At 47.8% G+C, this 18848-nt stretch overlaps 1 protein-coding gene across 2 annotated transcripts in view; it reads right to left on the minus strand.

Annotated features, from left to right (window-relative positions):
- The window catches only part of USP34 (ubiquitin specific peptidase 34), a 2709276-nt gene that overhangs the window by 426743 nt on the left and 2263685 nt on the right, over positions 1-18848 (minus strand). For both annotated transcript variants that reach the window (XM_086927486.1, XM_086927485.1), the window contains exon 66: positions 14351-14498. In XM_086927486.1, coding sequence (XP_086783612.1) covers positions 14351-14498 — 148 coding nt within the window. The remainder of the gene's footprint in view (positions 1-14350; positions 14499-18848) is intronic.

An 18848-nucleotide genomic window follows, 5' to 3' on the forward strand; every position in this document is an offset into this window, starting at 1 on the left:
CGACTCCTGTGCCTTTGAACTGTAGGTTCTCTTGAGGGTCTTCTTAGGCTTCAGTGGGCTCCCCTTCTTGTTTGGGGCCAGCTCTGACTCTCCTCCTCTTGGTGAGTCTCTTGCACCTTGCTGGTTCCAACTTTTTTGTCTGCCATGTCTGTTGCTGCTGCACGTTGGGGGTACCTCCGGACACCGACCCCTGGTTTTCGACTTCCGACGTGGGACAGCTCGTGAACGGCTCCTGTTCTTCCACAGCATCACCTGGTCCTCACAGCTGCAGCGACAACATCCCCGTCAATTTTCCTGCATCTTCCGTCATCAATGGTCATTGGTCTTCCGTGCCTCCTGGTCACTCTTGAGTGATAGACTTTGTCTCCTCTGCTTGCAGGTACTCCTCTTCAAGAATCCATCCTTGGATTCCACAGGACTCTTCCACCTTCATCCACCTTTTCACTGACATCCTCCATTGTGGTCTACGGCAGTTTCCGACTTCCCTTTGCACCTATGTAGCTGCTTCCATGGTGTAGGTATCCTGGTTCCACAGGTGGGTGACTCTCAAACCTTCCATATTCAACAGGGTCTCTTCAGGGTCATCTAGGATGGGTCCTTCTTGAAAACTACAACAGTGACTTTTCCCATTGACTTGCATTGAGTACAAGGCTGTGTTTCCACTCTGCACACAGCCTCCGTGGGGTTCGGGGGTACTTACCATGGGTAGTTCCTAGTGACCCCAGCTCATCTGAGACTTCTGGTCTAAGTTCTGACTTAGGTAGTAGTTTTCATTCCACTTTTAGTATATGGGTTGGTCTATCCCTGGAGACCACTGTGTATTTGTGCTACTTCCCTGTTCTAGTTTTGAAATATTGTGTTTATTATGTTGATATCTCCGGGTAGGAGATACACCAATGTGTTAGTAAGTGTGTATAATAAATATAACTATTTTTATAACTACACTGTGTAGTTTTCAATTAACCTACACTATATGATTAGTTCTGGTTAGACAAGCTGCTTAACACCCTTTCTGGACTACGCCTGGAGGCTGCTCTCCACAGCCACCCCATGCAGGGCTTTCTATGATTATATAAGACCACAAAATCACCATCAGGGCTGTCTGGATTAGTGCAATGTGCTTCACTTAAATAAGTGTGCACCATATACTAAGCCAGCCTCTTACGGTGACTTATAGGTTAAAAGTGCAGTGACCGGGATATAAGGAAAACCTTATATCTAAAGTGAAAGGTGCATGCGCCATTTTACGCAGACTGCAATTGCAGTTTTTTAGACAGTTTGAAAGGACTCCCATGGCTGGCACAATATATGCTGCAGCTCCTGGGCGACCCCTGGTGTACCAATGGCCTGGGTACCTCAGTACCACATACTAGGGACCTACAGTGGTACCCCAGAATGCCAATTGTGGGGTGTAGAAAGCATTTACCATCACATTTAGAAGAGAGAGCACTGCTAGTGGGGTCCTAGCTAGCAGTATCCCAGTGAACTAGTCAAAACCTTCAGACACCAGGCAAAAAGTGGGGATATCAATGGCAGAAAGATAGATAATTTTTTATAACAATTAATTATAACCATTGCAATCGAACTGGGTTAAAAACAATGTAAAGCTCATAATTTCCAATAATAAAATGAGCTATAACAGTATAATATCCTGTTGAGCTATAAAAATTAAGATTTTTTCCATTTTCTTTTCTTTTTTAAAATTTAGACATCACGCTGTCAGCTGTAAAAACATCGAGGTTAAAACAATTTGGACAGCATTGAGCGTTATGATTTTATAGAATAGTCACTGTCCAGGATGACCTTTACAGCCGTCAGGAATTTCATGAAGCGCGCCGCCAGCTGTGCCGAGTTGCCTTTCATGCACTCTACCAAAGCTGCCTGACATGTCCTTATGTTTAGAGTGCACCAGATGGGACGGAGCCAGTAAATTCTAAAAGGGAGAAGATTCTCGCAGATACACAATAAGTGAGTCAGTGACTACTGTTTCTTTGTACCGTTGACCATATTTGTATGCTATTAATGGGATCAAGCGGAACCATAGCCCCATTAGTTGATGTTTCATTATTGGCTTTAAGGGAGAAGACCGGTAATGCGGCAGGCCCTCGCTGCTGTATAATTCTGTTGCCCAACATCTGTGCTTCCATTTTTTCACGGTTGTTGCATCGCAATCCACTGACATTATTTTTGTTTATGATGTTAAAAGTCTTGCTGCCACTGATATGACGATGGGGGCAGACCATATTTCACAGGCTACCAATGTTTCAACAGAGTGTGCTAAAAAGTCATTCCAGGTTGTTCCACTGTCATTTATCATTAGCCAGATGTGCTTCTTTAGCGAATTGTCCCGTTCTTGTTTGGATTTTAGGCAGTAAGCTATGAACCTTGCTTTTAGTATCACCTTTGGGATGTCAGGTTAAATTGTTTACAACAAGGAGGGACAGGAAGGGGACAATATTTATAGGGGTCCAGTGTGCTCGTCCCAATTAGCTATATTCAAAACAGATGCACAAAGTTCCCCTGGGGGGGTAGTGTAAGTCTATTGAGGAGTGGTCTGTCTTCCTCTCTCCAGGAGTGGTTGTATGTGGAAATCAGGGGCAAGTGTCCCTTTTCGGAATTAGGGAAACCTCACACAACAGGCTGGTTTTACGGCTACTGTCATATCACCAACCGATTGTTTCGTGTCATCATCGGCTTCCTGCTCCTGCGTCAAGCCGGCGCTGCAATGCCTGACGGGTAGCACATGGTGCTACACTTTATTGGAGATCTTTTATTCCTTGGCCGATGTTTGAGTGAGTGTGAGGGGCCCTAGTGACAAAGTAGTGAGCGTGGAGTGTGGTGATTTAAAAAAAGTTAGTATAGTCTACTCTGGGCATTTTATTCCTGTAGCTACCTACTTTATTAAAACTAAGAGGGGTATGGGGATTCAACCAAACAATGTGTGGGAGGCCCGTTCACCCTCTAAAGTGTTCAGGTAGACATGTTTCATGCCATCACGGCAATTCATCAGGACCAAAAAGTGCTCATAAACTTGAAAAGGAGCCCAAATGGGCTGCGAAGTTAGGTGAATACAACCTGAGGGGTCAGGATCTGGAACAGGAGGAGTTCCTGTATCGTGGTCCGCCCTATGGGGAAATAGGAGAAAGACAATTGGTGGTGACTAATTAGTCAGGGGTTATAAAATAATCCTAAACACAAGGTCACTGGTTAGGTTTTCACCTGGATTGTGAATAACTATAACGGAGGAGAGAGGTGAAGTTTGTTTACAGACTGTGTTCAAGAAAAATCGGGAGTAGCATACCATGCGGAATTACCGCCACGCCCCTTCCCAATCAGTGTGGTTAAGAGAGTAAATTCAGTAGGCAATTTGGTAGGGTTGTGTGCCAAAAGGGAGATCTCTTGTGAACTGCTAAGAGATAGAGGAGACTAAAAAGCAAGTTGAAATCGTTAGACTTACCCTAAGTCGCTGTTGGCGGTCCCCACAGACTGCTTTAGGTGGGACCTGCGCTATCGCCTGGTGATCTGCAGGGATGGGGTATGGTTAGAGGATTCTAGAGAGAGTATAATAGACTTAACTCTAGGCGTTTTGGGTTCATTGCCGTAATGGGACAATGTAAACAAACAGACAGGCAGTCCCGCTGGGATAATACAAGTCAGACGGGGACATCAGCGGCAGCGTACCACTCATGGTGAACTGCAGCCCAGCCGAGGGTCCAGCCGGATTGCCCCGGGTTATCACAGCATCCACAGTGCCCCCCCGGTGGGAATCCGCAGTGTCTTTTAAAACCGACACGCCCAAGCAGACCATCTCACCACACCCACAGTGGCCCAGAGTGGGGTAGGTGTAAGTGGCGGGCCGCCAGTACTTAGCGGCTCACGGGGCGGCTGCTGTGGCGGCCAGACACCCGGGCCCCACAGCGGCCCCAAGCCTGCGCCAACAGCTCAGTAGAGGGCCACTCCCCCATAATAATCCCCCCGTGGCAGCATATCCGTGGAAGGCGGACCGGTCCGCAAGCCTACAGCGTAACCATTCCGGAATGGAGGTTGCCTCAAGCCCGATCAGCCCCTTACCTCGGTAGCGCTTGGAAGTTACCTCTGTACCTAGGTCCGCATGACCGGCGCCGCTCGGTCGTGGAGCAGCTGGTGGTGCAACTGAATTCTAAACGCCCTTAAGTCTCGTGGTTTTTGATGGGGGCGTGTTGAGATTATCCGTTGCTAGGCGACCCGTTAGCATACCTGCGCAGAAGCCCCGTGTATGGAATTGACTATGTTTACCTTTCAGCGTGTCAATATAGGCGCCATCTTGGGATGGAATGAGGGAAGCGTTGCGCTTAATAATGTGTGGAACAAGTGCGGGCGGCAAAAGCAAAAATAAGCATAGTTTTTTAAGGGAACCAACCATCTTGGTGTAGTAATGCAATACCCACTTGTAAAGGCGCCCTATTCAAAGACCGATATGTGGTGTCGGTATGGGGCGTCTTGATGCTCTGGTTGTCAGAACGCTGTCTTTACCAGGAGGTACAACAACCCGGTGTGTGGATGACAGCGTGGTACTATCACCATATCAGTGAGGGCCTCATCTAGGGGTGGGATAAGGGAGTGTCACATTTGGACGTGTGTGGGATGCAAGACGTCTCGTACTGACAGAGTGACAGGGTCCCTTGATTATCATGATTATCAAGTAGGGGCGTGAGACAGCCCAGTGGAGACTTATCGGGTCAGTGTGCTCCAAGGGACAGTGTCGTTTAAACCCTCCGTGTCTAAATGCAGGCAGTGAACCCATCTCTGTTCAATTTTGAACAGGGCCTGTTGGTTTGATGAGGGATGCCACTCCAATACTACCCACCGCATGTCCTCTACAGCATGACTCTGCTGGTTGCAATGTTCATACAGACGGGTATGGGTCTTGTGACAGCGGATATTGCTGTTGTGTTCCATGATGCGTGCCTTAACTGTGCGTGTCGTCATTCCGATATATTTCAGATCGCAGGGGCATGTCAACATATAAATGCACTTGCTGCTGTTGCAGTTCGTGTGTCTGTTAAGGTGCCAAATGAAGGTATCAGAAAGTTGGACAGTTTTGGTTTGGATAGTTTGAGGGCAAACGACACAGTTGCCACAGCGGTGGTGTCCCGTCACAGGAGGCAAATCCCAAAGTGTGTTTTGAGGACGGGTACTAATCTTTTTTGGGCGGGTATGGACCAATTGATCCTTCAAGTTGCAAGTTTTTTTAAATGCGAAACGTGGACGGGGGATGTCTAAATTGACAGAGTTCAGAATGCCCCAATGGGAGTTCACCGTTTTCTTGATGAAAGAGGAGTTCTTCGTGTAGGATGTTACGCAAGTGATAAGATCCTCATTTTCCTTGGTGTGGGTTTCTAGCAGGGATTCCCTGTTATTGTTCAGGGCTCTCTTCGCCGAACGTTGTAGTAGTCTTGTCGGGTATCCCCTCTCCTGGAGTTTATGTTGAAGGAGGTTAGCTTCCCGTTGGTAGTCGGAAGTGGTCGTGCAGTTCCTACGGAGTCTTAAAAATTGACCAAAGGGGAGATTATCCCTTAGTGCTCTCGTATGGTGGCTGTCATAGAGCAACAGACTATTTTTGTCAGTCTCCTTTTTATACAGAGTGGTCGAAATCTCCGATGGGCCCAGTACGATGGTCAGATCTAGGAAGGGTATGGAGGTCTCAGAGATGGTTCCTGTGAATTTCAAATATGGATCTTGGTGATTGATCCACGTGCAGAACGCGTCGCAACTAGTCCGATTGCCTATCCAAAAGATTAGGATGTTGTCTATGTAACGACGCCATAAGGTGAGGTTTTCACGAAATGGGTTGTTTTCCGGAGGGTAGATGTAAGTTTTCTCGAAGGCAGCCATGTAGATACATGCTACACTCGGCGCGAAGGTAGAACCCATAGAAGTTCCACGGATTTGATGGAACAGTTCTGATTCGTATTTGAAGAAGTTCTCTTTGAGGGCTATACTGGCTAGCTCCATGATAAAGGAGATTGTGGTAGGAGATGTCCATTCTTCCAGTCTCAGAGTGGATTCCACTGCCTCCAAGGTTGCCTGTTGGGGAATATTCGTGTAAAGGGATTCCACGTCTAACGTCAGCAGAAGGTCTACGTCTGTTCTTCCGTCCACATCATTTATTAGGCGGAGGTCATCTCTGGTATCCTGGAGGTAGGAAGGTATCTTTTTCACTACTGGTTGTAGGAAGACATCGCAGAACTGAGACAGGGGTTCCAGAAGCGATCCAATTCCAGAGACTATTGGTCTGCCGGGCACTGGTGTGGTGCCTTTGTGGATCTTCGGGAGGGTGTAGAAGTATGGTGTTATGGGTTCTGGAGTGATAAGGAAATCAGCCTCCTTCTTAGTAATCCACTCGTTGGTTTCTGCTTCAATGGCCAGACTCATAATGGTGGTGGTCAAGCGCTTGGTGGGGTCCACGGGAAGAGGCCTGTAGTGGGCAGAGTTAGAAAGTTGCCGTCTACATTCGAGATCATAGTCACAACGGTCCTGTATGACGGTGGCGCCTCCCTCATCTGCTTGTTTGATCACAATCGTGGCATCGTTGCCTAATGTGTCCACGGCTTGTCTCTCAGCAGTTGACAAGTTGTTAAATTGTTTGATGTTGGGTTTCTTTTTCAAGCTCAATAGGACCGCTCGCTCGAAGGTAAGTATCTCAGGGGGAACCATGCCATCTGTTGGGGTAAAGGTGGAGGGTTTCTTAAGGCCAGTGTCCTGATTAGTAGCTTCAGGTTTTCCCTCGAAGAATGCTTGTAACCGTATTTTCCTGAAGAGATTCTTCATCTCAATCATCTCTTGGAAACTGTCCGGGATGGGTGTGGGGACAAATCCTAGTCCTTTTTCCAGGACGTTAGTTTCTACAGAGGTCAAGGTTCTCAAAGAAAGGTTGACAACCAAGCTCTTCTCCCTCTGGTGGTGGAGCTCCGAGTTTCCATCATGGTTGGTGGAGCCGGTTGGTCTGACCATTGTACACCCTTCTGCCCTCCTCTTTTTCGCCCTCTTCCTCTGCCCCAGCCTCTGCCTTGAAAAGGTGGCGGATTAAGAGGGTAGAATTGCGGTGGATTTTGGGAAAAGAAGGGATATTGCCATGGGGGTGGCATATGGGGAGGCCCCTGGAACATTGGACCTTGATGGTATCCTTGTTGCCAATGGGGACGATGTTGCATCCGATTGTTCCTAGGAGCTTGTCCTCCGCTCAAGTCACTGCTTGTAGAACCTCGTCTGTTGTTGTCATCTGAACTCTCGTCCGAGGAGTAGTTGTTCCTTTTACTCTTGAAGCCATCTTTAAGGTAAGGGTAGACCTTCTCTTTCTCGAATTTGGAGATGTCCTTCTGCAATTTGTCTGTTTTCTGCTTCAGTAGGTAATCGTGGTGATCAGCCATCTCCTGGTTGATATCTGCCAATTTCGTAGTGAAGGAGGACTTATTATTTTTGTTGACGGCAGCTTTCATTGTGGCCTCTATGCTCGATATTTTTTCTAATAGGGCATCTGCGAGACGTTTCGCTGTTTGGGTGATGAGGAATAGCAAATCTTTGGTGCATTTCCAAGACACTTGGCACCAGTCCATCTTGAATTGCTTATCTTCCAAAAAGAGTCTCGGTATGAGGTTTACAATAAGTCCATGTGTGGCTATGTTGTTCCTCAGATATTCTGTCATCATCAACCCGTGTATGGTAATCCTTATCAGTTCTCTTTTCAATTCTGTAAGGGTTGCCCAGTCCTCATTGGACGTGCCTGAGGTAGAGGTGGTAGGGTTGTTCAGTAATGGAGGAGCTGTTCTTAGGGCTTCGGCAATGGCATCCTCATCAAAGCTTAAGCCTGGCACATCGTCCATGGTATTCGGAGGGAAGTCGGGAAAATACGGGAAGGGGAGAGGGTGAAAGAGAACTCGCAGGTAGTAGTATTGGTCTGCGGTTGTGTAGTGGGCCAGTACAGTGAAATAGTTTCACTGTTGGTAACCTTAGAAGTCCCGTGGGTATAACCCACGCAGATCAGTTTACAACAAGGAGGGACAGGAAGGGGACAATATTTATAGGGGTCCAGTGTGCTCGTCCCAATTAGCTATATTCAAAACAGATGCACAAAGTTCCCCAGGGGGGTAGTGTAAGTCTATTGAGGAGTGGTCTGTCTTCCTCTCTCCAGGAGTGGTTGTATGTGGAAATCAGGGGCAAGTGTCCCTTTTCGGAATTAGGGAAACCTCACACAACAGGCTGGGTTTACGGCTACTGTCATATCACCAACCGACTGTTTCGTGTCATCATCGGCTTCCTGCTCCTGCGTCAAGCTGGCGCTGCAATGCCTGACGAGTAGCACATGGTGCTACACTTTATTGGAGATCTTTTATTCCTTGGCCGATGTTTGAGTGAGTGTGAGGGGCCCTAGTGACAAAGTAGTGAGCGTGGAGTGTGGTGATTTAAAAAAAGTTAGTATAGTCTACTCTGGGCATTTTATTCCTGTAGCTACCTACTTTATTAAAACTAAGAGGGGTATGGGGATTCAACCAAACAATGTGTGGGAGGCCCGTTCACCCTCAAAAGTGTTCAGGTCGACATGTTTCATGCCATCACGGCAATTCATCAGGACCAAAAAGTGCTCATAAACTTGAAAAGGAGCCCAAATGGGCTGCAAAGTTAGGTGAATACAACCTGAGGGGTCAGGATCTGGAACAGGAGGAGTTCCTGTATCGTGGTCCGCCCTATGGGGAAATAGGAGAAAGACAATTGGTGGTGACTAATTAGTCAAGGGTTATAAAATAATCCTAAACACAAGGTCACTGGTTATGTTTTCACCTGGATTGTGAATAACTATAACGGAGGAGAGAGGTGAAGTTCAGTAGGCAATTTGGGAGGGTTGTGTGCCAAAAGGGAGATCTCTTGTGAACTGCTAAGAGATAGAGGAGACTAAAAAGCAAGTTGAAATCATTAGACTTACCCTAAGTCGCTGTTGGCGGTCCCCACAGACTGCTTTAGGTGGGACCTGCGCTATCGCCTGGTGATCTGCAGGGATGGGGTATGGTTAGAGGATTCTAGAGAGAGTATAATAGACTTAACTCTAGGCGTTTTGGGTTCATTGGCGTAATGGGACAATGTAAACAAACAGACAGGCAGTCCCGCTGGGATAATACAAGTCAGACGGGGACATCAGCGGCAGCGTACCACTCATGGTGAACTGCAGCCCAGCCGAGGGTCCAGCCGGATCGCCCCGGGTTATCACAGCATCCACAGTGCCCCCCCGGTGGGAATCCGCAGTGTCTTTTAAAACCGGCACGCCAAAGCAGACCATCTCACCACAGCCACAGTGGCCCAGAGTGGGGTAGGTGTAAGTGTAAGTGGCGGGCCGCCAGTACTTAGCGGCTCACGGGGGCGGCTGCTGTGGCGGCCAGACACCCGGGCCCCACAGCGGCCCCAAGCCTGCGCCAACAGCCCAGTAGAGGGCCACTCCCCCAGGTTAAATTCCATACAAATTTTGATGTGGGAGGTAGAGGTGGGTAGGAAAAATAATTTACGAAAGCAGGCTGGCTGAGCTCTGGCCAGCCACAGCGACATCTTATCTTTAAAGGCTATTGTGCCATGGGCCGCAGATGGTAAGAATTTTGCACCCATTGCTTGGATTAAGGGGGTAATATCAGGTGAGCACATGGCATTTCTTGCTCTGCAGAAACCCCCCTCAAATGAATGTGCCGGACCTTGCACTGCAGTGATGTGGGTGGGACGGTCTACCTACATGATCGATACAGACTCCCAGGTACTTGTATGCTGTAACTATCTCAATGGGTTTACCATCAACATGCCATGAGCTTCTTCTCTTTGTTTGTCTGGAGATCATCATCGCCTTTGTTTTTGCCATGTTTATTTTCAGGTAGTTTGTTGTGCAATATGATGGCAATGCGTTTAGGAGCCACTGTAGCCCGATCGGAGTTTGATCGAGCAGAATGGGGTCATCAGCGTATTGCAGCAATTTGATTTTCATTTCGGCGAGTTGGGGGGAAAGGCACGGGCATCAGTTAGATATTTAGGTAAATCAGCCAAGTACAAGTTAAAGAGCATTGGGGCCAGTATGCATCCTTGATCCTTTATTGGTATTTATTTTTTTGATCGTGGACCAGTCAGTAGACACTCTGATCTTGACCCAAGTTTCTGAATATGCTAGAAAGAGCCTTCTTTACTACACTGACTATTTGCAAATTCGTTATTAAAGACGTGAATGTGTCTTTTTTTATGTAAGAATCAACTTTTTCCATATTAACACTTTGCTGTATCTCTCCCCCTTGGCAACCGAGTGAGAGAGTATGATCCTTTCTCAGCATCAGAAAGTAGCTGGAATAACCACCACAACCTTCTTCTGGCATCAGCACCCTCGCTACGGATCCTGTGGCCAAAAGGGTCTGCACTTCCTGTCGTAAAATGGATAATCGGACAGGGAAGAAACCAGTGTTGTAACCCTTTTAAAAAGTGCATAACAACTGGAGTATTAAACAATGAGGACAGATCTGACAACCTAAAAAAGCAGAAAGGTACCATTTAACTTTCACAGGGTTAGCCGGTGGTGGTGTTATATGGGGGCTTGCTATCTGCTGCGTGCCGCACCAAGCCACATTTTGCTCTGGATGAAAGACATATACAGTCTTGGACAAGAGACACCTGGCATGACATAAATCACCTCAGGAGGAAGGTCGAATGTGGTCAGCAGTTGCCGCTCATTCTACAAGCATGAAGGTGGATAGTGGGAATGCCGGAAAGGCAGCCTTCTGCCACATCTGGGTGTACCTGCCACTGGTGATCAGCTATGTGTCAAAGACTGAGTTCACTACCAGGACAATTGTTTGGTGGTCCAACCCTTTCCAGAGGCGCAAGGCCTCCTGGCACATGGTCGCTGTCCCTGCCCCACCTGTTTGTTGCAGTAGCACTTAGCAGGGGTGTTGTCCGTGAGCACCTCAATCAGAATCTCCTTGATCACTGGAAGAAAAGGTTTTTAACGCCAAGCCGATGGCCCTCAGCTCCAGAAGGCTGCTATGAAGCCAAGATTCTATCGGGCCCAGAGGCCTCTGATCGCCACATCCTCCAGATGTCAGCTCTGGGTGGGAACTGGAAAAGGGTCAGCCACAGACCCAATCATAGTCCAATAACCGCCACTATAGATCTTTTGCAGTCTATTCCAAAATATGAATGCACTTGGAGTGGTCTCTTCATATTGGGCCCACACAGATTTTCAGAGGGCCCACAGCTATTTCAGATCCCAATGCAAAGCCTGCATATGCCAACTGACCTGCTTGACCAGCATAATGAAGGAGGCCGTCAGTCTAACCAGCCTCAGAGTCGACCTCATTGAAATCCAGGACAGAGGCTAAAAGATAGGGATCTTTGCCTGAAAATCCTTGACATGGTTTTCCAGGGGAAAGGCAGGAAACCGATTATCTCCAGAATGGCTCAGATGACGAGGAGTAATAGAGAATGAGTTCAGTGTAACTTTGGAACATTGATAGTAAACCCCAAAGATGTCAGGAGATTTGCCGTAATCTGGAGATGGTTAATGCCTGCTTGGGGAGAGCACGCCTTCCACAGCCCGTCATCAATTTAGCGTAAGGCTGGTAGCCATGACCTCTGAAGGTGTGTTGTCATCACCAGTACACTTTCCTGTACTCCCAAGGGGGGCTAGTGAAACGAAAGGGAAGGAAAGAAATCTGAAAATGCTCCTGTCCCACCATGAACTGCAGGTAGCGCAGATGGGCTTGCATGATGGGTATATGGAAAAAGGCATCCTTGCAGGTCAAATGCCGCCATCCAGTCTCCAGGGTTGAGGGCAGACAAGACCTGGGCCAGGGTGAGCCTTTTGAAGTTCTCCTGCCGGAGGAAGGTGTTGAGAAGGCACAGGTGTAAAATAGAACAAAGGACTCCGTCCCCCTTGGGCACCAGAAAATAGCAGGAATAACAAAAACGTCCTACTTCTGGTGTACCTCTTAACAGCCCCTATGGCAAAAAGAGCTTGTACTTCATGCCAAAAATGGAGAGATAGTTATACGTTTCTGGGGATACGGTAGAAGGTGAAGGGGTAAGAGAATGAAAAATGGGCCATATCCTCGCCAAACAATTTACAGGACTCGCCTGTCTGATGTTATGGGCTGCCAACCCAGCAAGATTTGTTAGATATTGCCTTCCCCAGGTGCTCCATGAATAAATTATTTTGTTGGTGGGGCTGCAGTAGGGGTTGGCGTGGGATGTAGGGGCTGGTGGACAGTGCATTAATCGTGACCGCAGGGGAGATAGGCTGGATTGGCCGGTGGTATGGGGTACCTCTGACAAAAGTTTGAAAGGAGCAGTAGGGCTCATAAGCCCAGGGAGCATGCTGTGGCCCTACGCTCCTTGACCCACTCGAGAGCCGAGTCTGCCTTGTCCTCAAACAGGGGAGTTCTGTTGAACGCCATGCCCACGAGGGAAAATTGGACCTCAACCGAAAACCCAGTGGACTGCAGCTGAGCGTGGTGGCGAATGGCGACACTGGTGCCTATAGCCCGCCCGATCGAAACGGTGGTATTCAAGCCACAACGCAACATGAACTTGGCCACATCACAACCACTCCTGTATGGCATTGGCGAGACAGGTTGAAGATCTTCTGGAACACATGGGAGGACTTGAGGCTCTAAATCCGTGGCAATATCGCCCCAGCAGGCAGTAGCCATTTACTGATCCAAGTGCCAGGCCGGTGGAATAAATGACTTGCTTCCAGATTCTTTCTACCCATTTTGACTTCCCATCGGAAACATGTTGGGGTTAGTCTTGCTTACAGAAGCCTGCACAACCAAGCTTTCAGGGGACGGGTGCTGTGACAAAAATGGCAGTTCGCCTGGGTTAGGGCGAGCGTAGTACAATTTGGCAGTTAACCGAGGATCCAGAGACAGGTTTGGCCCATGTCTCAGACGAAGTAACTGTAAGGGCTTTGTTAAGAGGTAGGAGAAACTCAGTGGACGTTTACCCCAACTGAAGTACTTCGCTAAGACCACTGCATTTGACCTCCAGTGGGGAGGTGGAGGTCAAGGAATTTGGCCAGCCAGCACATAACCATGGCATAGGAAGCACTCCTCAGTGGCAGGATCAGGGGTTGAGAGGAGCCCTGACTCAGTGGAAGTATCAAGGACACTAGTCTTCTGCAGGTCATCATACCAATTCTCCTTGTGAAATGGCTGTCCAATCTCATTACCCTCATCATAGTCATTAACTGAGTGCGTAGGCGGATCAAGTGGAGAAAATGGGACCTCTACTTTGGCTAAAAATGACCTCGGATGAGGTGGGACAGGCATCAAGTCAGTGTCAGAGAGGACAATGGAGCCTCTTCTGCTGGTGGCGGAGTTGATATTGGTGTCAAAGGGCTGATAACCATTGTAGACTGTGGCGCATGAGACAGAGTTGGGACGGGAGCCAGAAGCGGCCCTATTGAGGGTTTGGAGGGTTTCTCTGGCTTCGAAGGTGAACCCACCAGCAGTTATCCAGGTTGAAAACATCCCGGCTCCATGTGGCCATCAGGCCGCCAGAGGGAGTCAGCAAGGATCAAAAGAGTGGGAGCATGACCTTGTGGAACCCCTTCGATCTGTTTAAGAGTGGCAGACCATCCTGGAAACTCAGTTTGTGCCCGAACAAGTTGCAGGACTGGCTCAGAAGCCAAACGTATTTGGGATTGAAATTGAGAAGTATTATCAGCTGCACGACTTCTCAGTGGAGTGTAAATGGAGGGAAGGGGGCAAGTCTCACTCAAATTTCTTGTGTGGGAGCTTTGGATCTGCATCTGGTTGCGTGGAAAGACTGACCTTAGTACGCGGGAATGATGCCTAAATAGGCTCTGCACGTCATTTCCGGAGCAGGACAGCATCAGTGCGGAGAGGTACTTTGACACCTACTGGCGCGCAGAGGTAATGAAAAAAAGTTTGGGGATCCAGTCTGATGCCTGAGATACATTCAAAAGGTGATGAATCTCCTGCTAGAAACCTCTATCAGAATTGGGACGATTTCAACATGCACATATTGTAGCAATAATTTACATGCCAACATGACATTGGCAGAAATGAGATATGTGAGATGATTCAAAATACAAAATAAAGTTATAATGCTAACACACAGGAAGCACATACAAATGAGACTAGTTTTAGAGAGTGCCAAGAGTTTACACACTCGCAAAATGTTTAACACACTGCTTAACAATTCTGCAGTCATTTGCAATTTATGCAACTTACTTGGGTTTTCTTATATTTGTTCGAAACAAAGATAAGCATTCATACAAAGTACAACATACGGATGAATTATTTAAACACAACACAGAAATATTTCCACTTACAAGTTCTCACTCTAGGATAGTTGTGTGCCAAAAGAAAGCGTTCCACCCAGTTCTCCATATTCTGTAGTACCCAACTGTGGGCAAGTTTATTACGAGGAGTCTGTACTGCTAACCAATCCAAGCATTGTGAAGGATTGTATTCAATCACCTATGAGGTACAAAAGAAAACAATAACTGGTTACCCTTATTGTATAATGGTATAGCATAGATGCTACTGTTTTTAGCCTTAATGCGCGATACAAAAGAATAAGACAGACACAAAGGAGGCCTCTGGCCCGTGATGTCTTTTGCTTCTCACGGTGTAATAAACCACAGGAAGCCATGGACACTCCAATCCACTGACTGCCTTCACAGTTTGTATACAGTAATTTAGGGAAGATAATTGTATTGCTAAGTATTTCACTTACAACTAATACAGGGCACTGTTTCTAGTTCTTGTGCACTCTGAGCACAGTAAACCAATGGCATTTTAGTCAATATATTTGACATGTTTCAAATAAAAAATATTTCTGAAAATGTCTAGGACATGTCTCCTCTCCTACAGGAAGGAAGGCATTGCTTGCGTCTCAACAAAACTATTGCAATCTGCTATGATGTGCAAGAAATGTTCCTAAACATGGAGGCATAGGTGAAAGTTTGATACTGTGATTTTTGGTCCTGCTACCAATAGCTCAGGTGAGAGTGTTGCTTATATGTGCTTAAAGGAGGGAATGTATTACTTGTTTACTGGCACCTTCCGGACAGGTTACAGGGTTCAGTTGGTCACACATTTGAGCATTCCAAAGGCTATCAGCATATTTCACAATAATACAAGGTGGATGTCCAACTGCGAGAAAACTGTTAAAAGATAGCTTTTATTTTCTCTGAATGATAGTGTAGGAAAGTGCTACTTTATGACATTGTCACCCCCACTTTTTGCCTGGTATCTGATGCAATTTTGACAGAAGTGAACTGGGTTCCTGCTAACTGGGTCCCCAGTGCCAGATTTCTTTCCCTAAAACTGTACAATTGTTCCCTAATTGGCAAGACCTTTAGCACCCCTGTAAGTCCCTAGTAAATGATATGCTGGTACCTAGGGCATGGGTACAAAAGAGGGTCCCTAAGCGCAGCAGCATGTATTGTGTCACCCTAAGGGATCCATCAGAACACTCATGCAGACTTCCATTGCAGACTGTGTGAAATGGTACAGACAAAAGTGAAAACACAATATGGTACACATCGTGTGTGCCATGTCTACAGACACTGCATACAATATATCTAAGTCACCCCTACAGCAGGTCTTTCAGCCCTAAGGCAGGGTGCACTATATTACATGTGTGGACATATCTGCATGAGCAGATATACCCATGCGATGTCTCAATCAATTCTTAGACATTGCAAGTGAACAGGGAAGTAATCTTAAGTATATGTACTGGACACTGGTGATTACGAGTTCCCCAACTACATCATGGATTCACTGAAATCAGACGTGTTTGGTATTAAACACCTAATATTAATAAACCCACACTGATTATAATGATGGATTTATCTGATAGAGACGTCTAGCCGCAGCTTCCTTACATTAGAATTCTCCGCAGGCTCCAGACTGGATCTGGCAATCTTTTGCCAGCAGTACCCCAGTGTGTCGAGCGACTCCGTACTGACGTCATCTACATATGCGATGCCATTGGAGTCCATATAAGGCTTTCCCCAACGGGCTGATGTCAGTTTCTTCTTTTCTGCTCTTAAAATGCGGATCCGGAGAAGCAGTTACCTCGAGCCATATTGGCCTAATTCAATGTTCTCATAGTTGAAAATGTGTGCTTTTCATTTAAACCTTGTTGGTCTTTTGGACGGCAAATGTTGTCCACAGAGCGTCACTCCATTTGTATGTGGTGCTGGGGGAGCACCATGACTCAGAAGAGTGAGACCCCTGTAGTCTACTTTAACGAAAGGAGCTGGGGAACGTCGGATGAAGCTCATGTCGGCACAACTCTCGTTGTCAATGTACAGGCAGTTCGCAAGCCCGGTCCGGGAGCTAATCACGTGGACGTCACTCTCCATCGTGCCACGGTAAGTCTCGACGCAGGCGGTTGAAGACGTGGCATCCCCAGATTTACCGAACAAGGATTCCAACTTCACACCTCCTCCCCGCTTGCCAGTTGAGGACTCTATGCACAAGGTCGCCCTGCACCTCCCTGTGTACCCAGGAGCCGGGGCGACTGACCCAGATGCGAGCATATTATTGCTCTCTACATGCCATCTTTGAGTCTTCACCTTCTCCTGGAGCGCCTTCTGCCCCAAGGAGTTGAAAAGTGCCTCGAATGGCGGGTTCGCCAATGCCTGCAGTTAGGCTCTTGGGTTCGATGGTCGATTCCGTCTCCATGCCGGTGCGCAGCCCTTTGGGGAACCCACCTTCAATGCTAGAATCCAATTAGCCAACTCCAATGAGGACGTCGGCAGTGCCGATCGACACCGCGCTACTGCCCCTTTCCGACTTTGAAGCATCGTCAACTCAGCACCGGTCTACGTTGAGTGCAGAGCAAATGGTGCCACCTATATCAGACACCCTTCTTCCGCTTTCCATAGAGTCCTCAAATGTTTTTCCTTCTGAGCAAAATTGTTTAGGAGTTGATGGGGATGAGTCAGAGTTTCTGCACACCATATCTGATGCTGCTCAGCCTACTGTGGAGGATAGCTGACTAACTGAACTGGGTGAAGCTAGTGGATTAGAGTCTTCCGCAGCCTCAAGCCTTCTTTCCCCTCCTGGTCTTGCTACAGAGGTGTGCTCCTCTTTAGCTGATATGCTAAGGTGAGTTGCCCTGATTTTCGATTTAACTCATCCTTCTGTAGAAAAATCTAATGAACCACTAATTGGCATTCTCCATCAGGGCGAACCAGGGGTGGAGCTGGTGCTTCCCTATAGTGACGCCTTATATGACATTTTGTTAGGGCCCTAGTGGATTGATTTATATGTCATTGACACCGTTTAGCCTCTGGTGATCCAGCCTTTCTCTTCCATCACCCTACTCCTCATAGTTTGGTGGTACATACTGCTTTGGCCTCGTATTCCGCTCTTCCTCATGTTCCGTCAGACAGAGATTCCAGGAGACAGGACGCTTTTACCAGGCATATCTTCTCCTCCACAAGTTCTGCTTTGTGTTTCATCAATACATCTTTCGTTCTTGGACGCTACTTCAATACATTGTGGGATTTCTTGACATAACTGTTGTTATCGCAAGACTTAGACACTTTGAGAGTCAAGACCCAAGGGAGCACCGGAGTACTCGTGTTACCTCACCAAGGGAAGCTGGGTGCATAGGTGTCTTTATGTGTCAGGTTTCATCATCGATTCCAATGGAGAGCTGCGAAGAAGTGCTGCAGGCGACCAGAGGAAAAGTGTCCGGGTGGATCCAAGGGTGGATCAGAGATCTGAAGAACCTGAAAGCAGAGGGGACAGTCTGGGTCACTAGCCAGTGACCAGTATGGCGACAGGAAGATGCCAGCCGATGTCGGGTGCTTTCAAGTGAAGTAGGTGAAGCTTGACTCTTCAGCCACGAGGTCCAGGAGGTGTCGACGTCGACCAGGGGCTGGAATCAAGCTGTCCCACAAAGAATGTTGAGTGCTGCAGCGTCGGTATCCGGATTGGACCCAACAATCCTTGGCAACAGCAACCCAAGCAAGAAGTCAAGATTGGCTTCGGTGCAGACCAGCAAGGTCTGAGGGACTCACCCTTTGGAGGGGAGTCAGGGCACATCTGGAGCAACCAGGAAAGCCCAAGAAACAAAGGATTGTCCTTCGTGGGGACCCACTAGCCCACGGACTAGGGATCGCGAAGAAGCCTCGAGCTGCGTTCAAGAAAGTGGACTCGCGGGACACTCGTAGAGTGTAGGCCTCTCAGCTTCGGTGCAAAAGGTGCTCGGGGCAAGGGCAACAAATAGCCCAATGCACAACTTCGGGAAGTAGGTGCAGTTGCAAAATTGCAGGATGTCCAAGAGTTCCGGTCCCACGTCTCTCGTCACTGCTGCGGGTCTCAGCTTTGCTGGGATCTCGTGTCCACCTCAGAGAAGTCTGGAAGTCCATGTCCTGTGTCGCATATTCTTCAGGATCCGGCGGGAGCCTCGAAAATGCAGATCGGCAAGATGCTTTTAGGTGCCTGTTTGAACAGGGGGGGTCACTCCTTGACCCCAAGGGAGATTCTTCCGTTTTCCAGTCGATATGGAATGTCGAAGGTCCAAGATTTCTGTTTCAGAGTTTCGTCCAGGGTAATCTAAAGTCCTAGGGACTGCAGTCCTATACTTCTACCAAGTTTAGGGGATGGACTAACTCTAAGGTCCCACCAATGGGAGGATCTGGGGAGGGGGAGGTTACACCCCTTCCCCTTTGTCCAGTTTCACGCAAGAGCTGGGGCTGAGTGCCCCAGCAACCGTTTTGAACTGGGAAATGCATGAAGCACATTGTGTGCCCCAGGCAGTGTCTGAAAAGCATTCACTGAATGCAACCCACCCTGCCCCAATAC

Source organism: Lissotriton vulgaris, chromosome 6, assembly GCF_964263255.1.
Source record: "Lissotriton vulgaris chromosome 6, aLisVul1.2, whole genome shotgun sequence".
Classification (NCBI taxonomy): Eukaryota; Metazoa; Chordata; class Amphibia; order Caudata; family Salamandridae; genus Lissotriton; species Lissotriton vulgaris.